The sequence below is a fragment of the Vanessa cardui genome, chromosome 24 (genome assembly GCF_905220365.1).
Source record: "Vanessa cardui chromosome 24, ilVanCard2.1, whole genome shotgun sequence".
NCBI classification, from domain to species: domain Eukaryota; kingdom Metazoa; phylum Arthropoda; class Insecta; order Lepidoptera; family Nymphalidae; genus Vanessa; species Vanessa cardui.
The window spans coordinates 7,213,479-7,221,910 of NC_061146.1; the positions used below are offsets into that span (position 1 = coordinate 7,213,479).

Genomic DNA, 8,432 nt, shown 5'->3' on the forward strand with positions numbered 1-8,432 from the left:
CATGTCCAAGAGAATTGAAAAAAATATATTCTATTTAAATAAAATAACTTAGATACATTTTGTTAAGACAAAAAATATATACAAAAAAAAATTAAACTACCCCCTTTCTTCTTATGGGGGGGTCACCTACAGGTGACACTGGGCATTAGCAGTTGAGACTTTGAAGGACACATGTGATATTTTGTATTCTTTCGATAGGAATAAAACGTCAGCTTTTATAATAATATTTATTTAAATGAATAAAAAATTTAACACTTATTTATTGTGATAGCTGTACCAACACTTCAGATGCAAACCGATGTTGCACTTGGCACACATTTTTCTAGTGCGTTGGTGACAATATCCGCATCTTCGTTGAGAGCAGTCGATTTGCGAGTGATCGACCGCACTTCCTGCACTCCTCACCTCGGTAGGCACTCTTATCTGCAAAGGAACTCCACAAGACGAATTGCGGTTCGGAGGCTTGCCATATTTTTGCAGGTAGACAATTGCCACATTTCGTCGGAAATCGCAGTAGGTCCAGTTATTTTCTGACTGTCTTTTGATCAGCCACGCATTTTGGCACGCTGCATCTAAGCCAAAAGCAAACAGAGGGAACCACCACTTTTTACCGCGAAGGGCTACCCTCATGGAGTCAACGTTTTCGTCGAAACGGTCTACCCCACCCATATACTTATTGTACATCTTGATGATAGCTGGGCAATCAACTTGAATTTTTGCTCGTTTTTTATCCACAAATCCAATCCGATCCACCTTTGTGATTGGATCCAATCCGTGGCAGTTGGACGCAATAGTAACGATACTATTGTCGTGCCACTTAGCCGCAACAATCTCCTCCGAAGCTTTATAACAAAGCTTTCCTCGTGGCTCCTTTTTCATCTCCTTTGAATTTGGCAAACTGCAATTCTCTAGACGGTTTTCCCGAATAGTACCTGTTCCTCCAACATTCTGCTCTCGCAAACACTTTAGTAAAGGTAGACCAGTAAAAAAATTATCGAAGTATAAGTTGTATGGTCCTAACTCTTGTGGCAATCTTGAATGGAGCTCTAAAATAACAGCAGCTCCTAGGCCCAAGTCGGACTGCATCTGATAAGGCTCACAATTCACTAAATATCCATGGCGAGTAGCTGCTGACCAGAGCTTGTAACCAAACCTTATTGGTTTTCCGTGGATATGTTGTTTCGTACCATGCCTTCCAAAGTATGGTACTATAGTTTCGTTTATGGAAATGTGTGAAGATCCAGCTTTTTTGAAATTTGCAGTGAAATTTATGTTCAGTTTCGTCAAATATTCTCGAACTTTAGCAAATTTGTCGTTGGGTGGTAAGGATGTACTGTCGGAAAGATGAAGATATTGCTGAATTTCGAGAAATCTATTTCGCCTTATACTTGATGCTACTAGGTCAGCGCTTCTTAACCTTTTACAGTTCACGGACCCCTGGGCAATCAAGCACAATTTCAAGGACCCCTTAATAATAAAAAAAAACATTAATAATTTTCTGAACATTTATTTTAGTATCTACTATATATATATTAAGAAAAGTACTTAGTTATACAAAAACGTTAGTGTGAAGGTTGGTGCTGCTTTTTTGCAACTAAGTTAGTGATGTTTGGGTTGATGTTGCTATTAAGTTGTAATCTCAAATCGGATTCCACATGCAATCTGTTTCTGTATTTATTTTTAGTATATACCAGAGCAGAGAATGCCTTTTCACAGAGGTATGTGGTTGAGAAAAGCAGCAAATGTTTCAGTGCTTCTTCTGATATTTCCTTATAATCTTTTTTTACATTCAACCAAAAACTTGACAAAGAGAATTCCTTGAAAGTTCGTTTCAAAGCTGAATCACAGGATATTTCGATTAATTGATTTTCCTGTACCGTTGTCAAGCCAATGATATCAGTAACGTCTGTGTTGAAAGGGTCTACTATCCAAGTTTTATTTTTGTCGGGTACTGGAAAATAATTCCGAAACGAAGACCTCAACGTGCGGAGGTGTTTAATCATTTCGTCTTGTACTTGTGTTGACAACGTTGCTTCACCAGAGGATTCCAAAAACGCTGCCAGTGTAGGAAAGTGATTATAGTTTTGTTTAATTGTACGATTAGTCCAAAGGTCAATCTTTTTTAGCATCGTTTCTATTTTATCTTCAACTTGGAAGATGTTGTTATCTCTCCCTTGCAGACCCAAGTTCAGCTCGTTAAGGGCATTAAAGATATCAGCTAAATATGCTGCCATTGAGAGCCATCCAAAGTCATTAAATTTATCAGCATGTTTATTAGCTCCGCCTACAGAATTTTTCAAAAAGAATATTCTTATCTCATCTCTCAGCTCAAAAACACGTGACACAACTTTGCCACGAGATAACCAACGTACTTCAGCATGCAATAACAACTGCTTGTGAATGCTTCCCATTTCTTCACAAATCATTCCGAAAATACGGGAATTTAGAGGCCTCGCTTTAATAAAATTCACTACCTGCACTATGTCATCTAACACTGTTTTTAATTTTTCTGGCATATTTTTAGCAGCTAATGCCTCTCTATGAATGCAGCAATGATGCCAGACAATAGATGGATTCATCTTCTTTACGCGCGCCTGAAGTCCTATTCGTGTACCGGTCATAGCTCGAGCACCATCGGTACTAACCGCCACACATTTATCCCACGGTATTTCATGAGTGGACATAAATTTGTTCAATACTTCAAAAATAGCTTCACCTGTAGTATGCGAAGGCAGAGGCATACAGAATAATAAATCCTCATTTATACCGTCGTTGTGTTCGTAACGAACATATGCAAGCAAGTTTGCATCATTGCTAATATCTGTGCTCTCATCTAATTGCAAAGCATAAAATGTGCTCGCTTTAACGTTCAAAATCAACTGCTCTTTAACATTTCCTGACATTTCATCAATTCTACTCTTCACTGTACTGTTTGATAACGATATTATGTCCAATTCCTTGGAAGCTTTGTCTCCCAACATAGCAGAAACCATAATTTTAGCGCACGGTAATATTAATTCTTCGGCGATGGTGTGAGGCTTACCACTTTTTGCAACTAACAAGGATACTTGGTAAGACGCTAATACAGCATTTTCGTTATTGGTCCCAGTAGCAGTCTTCATCATTGTTTTTTTGCTTCGCTCTAATTCCGAAGCTTTAATTTGGAAAAAGGATTTAGATTTCTCACGAAGATCTTGGTGTTTTGTTTCTAAATGACGTCGGAGTTTGGCCGGTTTCATTGACTCATTCGACAAAACTTCGTAGCATATGACGCACTGAGGTCTTTCTTCGCCGTTTAAATTGGTACTTGTGAAACCGAAAGCTAAGTATTCGTTGCAAAACTTTCGACGTTTAACCTTTGAAGTCGAAGATTTTTCATTTGCTTCGTCTGAAGCGGAATCATTTGATTTTAACCAGCGTTTCATTGTCACAAATAGTCACAATCACTTTAAAAACGTAACGTAACGTCTCCAACGCAACACAACACAAAACAAAACAATGCAGGCGCAAGCACACAACACAAATGATTACTCGGCGCTAGTGTCAGGCGCGGGCGGTGCGGGGAGAGTTATAGCCTGCACGCACATTTCGGACTTCACTTCAGTCTCGGACACCGTCGCTGGCGCACGTTCGCCATGCTAAAAGCGTAGCGATTACGAGAGACTTTTAGTTACATTTATTTGTTATTATTAAATGGTCCATAGATGAGACTACGGACCCCCATACCTATACTCGCGGACCCCCAAGGGTCCGCGGACCACAGGTTAAGAAACAATGTACTAGGTCATTGTGCGTGTCACTTTTTACTTCCCAGAACATTCTCATGTACTTTGGTGTCAAATATCCTGTAAGTAGTAGTATTGCAATGTATACTCGAATTTCATCACCAGTTACATTTAGAGTGTGATTTCTCTGTAAAGCGTACAAATTGCTCATATCAGCTATGAATTTTACTATGTCGTCGCTATATAGCAATTCGAAACATTCGACGGCAGTGATCTCCTCATGAGAGTTAGAAGTAACTTCTTCATCACGGTCTCCTATGCCGCAAGTAGTAAAAGAAGTGCTGCTGAAATTGCTATACCATTTTTTTATAGTATTGTCTTTTTTCTTTTTTTTCTTCGGTGCAGGTACGTCGGTTTCTTCCCTTTCTTCCAGATACTGTACACGATTTTCTCCAGAGATGGAAGGTCTGTTTTGTACTTCTACTTGAGATCGAAGCATGCGACTGGGAAGGTGTAGAATATTAGCTTCGTTTTCATCGCCACTTTCTTCGTCAGTCACTTCACCATCATCAGGAGGAAATAAAATAATATCGCCTGGGTCATCCTCGGCCTCCAACGCCTCAACAATCTCATCTAACGTCAACCTGTAATACGTAAACAAACTCTAAAACAACATCACCACATAGCGATAAGACCTAACGTAAACAATAGTCTTGTTATTATTTAGAATGAATTCAGAACAGTAGAGGTTATTTATATTGCCCAGTGTCACCTACAGGTGCCGTGGCATATTTGCAACGATATAGCAATGATGTTATAAGTTATTTTTATAGTAAAATACTTTTATATTATAACTTATTTATTAATTTATTACATGTAATAAGAAAAAAAAACAATACTTACGGACTAGGCATTTTTATTTCACTTTCTATTGCAAGAAATCACATGGACTCAAACTGCTCCAGTTACGCGCAAAACAACTGAATGAATATGACAAATGACATATGGTTGGTGATGCCAGAAAAAAACAATGAATAATGTTACTAATTGGCTTTGCTACAGTAGTGGTAGAATTTAAAAATAAAATGTTCGTGTGGTAGAAAAAAAATATTAAACTTCTGTCACCTACAAGTGACACTGGGAACTGAAGAGTTAAGAATAGCCATGCTAAGTTGTTTATTGAATAGGATATAGTTAGTTTATTTAACCTCTAATATGATTTTATTTTACATTTCCTAATTATAAATTAACTTTTTATGTACTTTTTACTTAATTAATCTTATCTAAATAATAAGTTATTCATTGTATTTATTAATAATAAGTATAGTGATTGTATTTTAAACAGGTCCAGTTTTTATTTTGAATGTAATGTATTTAATAATAAAACAAATTTATTATTACAACCAATTTTTTTATTATATAAATGAAAACATTTACATTTATAATCAAACAAAATCCATTATTAAAAAAAATATATATAATTTAGTAGAGGTATGTACATAAGGACAAAAATAAAAAAATGCAGGTAAAATAGGATTTCTTAAATATTACAAAAAATAATTTCACGAATTAAAAAATCAAAATACAAAGCAAGAAACTCATAACTGATTGATTATAATGAAGTCAATTAATGATAATAATAGAAAACTGTAAAATGATAATTTTACAGTGGTTTTTATGCCATAAGGTTATTCCACATTTTTTTCTTTTAGCTTTGTTACTACTCCACACACATGAAGCTTAATAGTTCTTCTAATTCCAGCCACAGTCAGTCTGTTTTAATTCGCCCTTGAGTCTCTTGCTGGGGCCTCGTTATATTGCCATAACTAGAACAAGTTAAAAGTATTAGAAAAGTAAAGGGTATATTGAATAAGTAAAAAATAAAATACAATTATGTTTTGTTTGTTTCGTAAATGGTAATATTAGTTCGTGTCGCATATCACATCATTGTTTATGTTTCAAACTTTCAAGTGTTAAAGTATTAGAAATTTTCAAATAAAGAAAGATATTTATGAAATAACTAATAATTATCGTACCTTTCCATGAATTCCAATAAAGCTGCAATTTCTTCTGGGCTTGCTTAAGATTTATATTCCATTCTATAAAAGTTATCACACCATTTAAGGTATCTTTTATCCTTAAGCAGGATAATAATATATAATTTCGAGTCACAGTAATGTTAAATTACGTTCCGCACTGGAATATTGTCATAAAGGAATTACTAATTACATGCACCCACCCTACTTCATTTACTTATTATTTTATCACAAATTCTTCCAAATTTGAAATTAAAACAAGAGTTTATCTTGCGTATAAAGTTTACAAATGCAACTTTGATGTTAATTTGACGTTAGTAAGAACGCTAACCATAGATTAAAGTGTAGGTTTTTTCTAAGTTCATTGTAGAATGAGCGATCGACTCAGTCGTGTCAATTTGGCTAGCAACTTATCGTTTTCTATAATCGCTTACGCCGAAGCGTTAACGATTGTAGAAAGAGATTCGATATGAAACGAATGTAACTTGGCTAGGCCCTCTGATGTTGACAATGTTGATTTGGTTGGTTCTTTCGTAGGTTCTTCCATTTGTTCTTGTTCTCGTACTGCTGCAGTAAATAACTCATAGTAACCTCTGTACTTCTTCCTAGGGATTGACTTGTTCCAGCAACATCGCCATACTAAATATATAAAAAAAATGTATATTCACAGCCATGCATGCATGTATTATATTTATAAATGTGATTGCTTACCTCTAAATGCGAAACAGCTGCCTTTTTTAACCGTTTAAACACTTTTCGATGTAATGTATATCAGACTCAATGACACTTGACTTATTGGGTTTAAAAAACTCCTCAGATCTTTCTTCTGCTATCAACTTTCGCCATTCCTCTCTTTTAATCTCGTTAACAGGAAAACTTAAAAATTACAAATAATATATATAAATAAGTGCTAAGATATATAGCACACGGAGCCGCTCATATTTTAACCTAATAAACAAATACTTTTATTGCTATCTTACCGATATTGGTCAACCAAATCTATATTATTATATGAAGATTGTGTTAATATTTCTATTTGACAAGCACCGATCCATATCAAAAATAAAAAAGCACCTAATATTGAATTCAACACTTTTACACAGTTTTATAAAAAAATAAATGATTAGCGTCTCTATTGCTGTCAAAACTAACTTTGTTCTTGTGGCGTGCTATCGTCTTTCTCTTTTTGACGCGTGTACATGAATGAGATGGGAACATATTTAAATTATTGTGATGATTTAATTTAAATAATTTGATGCACAATATAAACCTTTTCACATGTTATCTGACGTAATTAAAGGTTACTTACCTGTGGTAAGTCAACCTTTTTTATTTATTTATTTATTTATTTATACTTCATTGTACACCACATGTTACACATTATAATATGTTACAATATTATATATAATATTGTAGAGTACAACGGGCGGTCTTATGGCTAAGTAGCCATTTCTTCCAGACAACCCAATAAGGAGAGAGGTTGTATGAAAGTTGGGTAGGTGGTGCTAAGTCGGTAATATACATAATATATTGCATACTAATATCTACATGTAAATACTCATACAATGTACATATAATATATATACATACATATACCCATACATTCATATATGTACATACACATACATACATATATATACATACACATACACACACACACATATATACATATATAAACATATACATATCAATATTATAAACTAATAAATAATTATAACTAAACTAATAAATAAGCACTTAAATAAATCGTCTCTATGCAGATTCAAGATAAAACTTCTTTAGGGAATTTTTGAAAATTAATAGTGTTTTGGATTTTTTTATATTTAATGGTAAATTATTCCACAACTTAATTGCCTGAACGGTAAAAGAGTCACTGTAGAATTTTGTTTTATGTACCGGTATTTTGAGTGTAAGACTCCGGGAAGATCTCAAAAGAGAAGGATCGCCTAGAAATTGAAACTTCTCCTTTAAATAAGAAGGAGCCCTTAAATTAAATAACCCACAGTACAGAAAAGACAAAATATGCAAGTTCCGGCGAAAACGAATAGGGAGCCACTTGAGCTTCGAACGAAATACAGAAATGTGGTCATATTTGCGAAGGCAGAATATGAACCGGATGGCGAGATTTTGAAGTCGCTCAAGCTTATTGAGTTGGTCCTCGGTCAGATTAGTATAGCTTGCATCGGCATAATCAAGAATAGGTAAAAGGAGAGAATTTGCTAACATAATTTTGGTAGGAATTGGTAGAAGGGATCGAAGCCGTCGTAGCGAGTTCAGTGAAGCGTAGGTTCTTCTGCTCAGTTCTTTCAAGTGATCTGACCAAGATAATGTTTGGTCTAAATACACCCCTAGATTTTTCACAACAGAACAGTAAGGTAAACAGGTACCATTGTACTCAACAGACGGTATATCAGCGTAATTAACCTTAGAGACCATGCCCGGACTACCAATAATGATAACATGTGATTTCCCGGGGTTTATAGCAAGTCCGTACAGTTTACTCCATTGGTGAATTTTCTGTAAGTCGTAATTCATTCCCTCAATCGCAATGTGAAGATTTTCAAGCGTAGTGTGGCGATAAATTTGAATATCATCTGCATACATATGGTAGGAGGAAGAAATATATTGGGAAATGGAATTAATGAAAATAGCAAAGAGCAAGGGAGATAAG

The 8,432-nt window shown here is 35.0% G+C and overlaps 1 protein-coding gene across 1 annotated transcript; it reads right to left on the reverse strand.

Moving 5' to 3' along the window:
• Positions 1-255: 255 nt before the first annotated feature.
• LOC124540247 (piggyBac transposable element-derived protein 3-like) lies at positions 256-1,086 on the reverse strand. Its single transcript, XM_047117712.1, has one exon. It carries the CDS (start codon positions 1,084-1,086, stop codon positions 256-258), a length of 831 nt encoding a protein of 276 aa, XP_046973668.1.
• Positions 1,087-8,432: the final 7,346 nt, after the last annotated feature.

Coding starts and splice junctions, on each gene's coding strand:
- LOC124540247 (XM_047117712.1), bottom strand. CDS start 1,086: ATGCAGTCCGACTTGGGCCTAGGAGCTGCTGTTATTTTAGAGCTCCAT.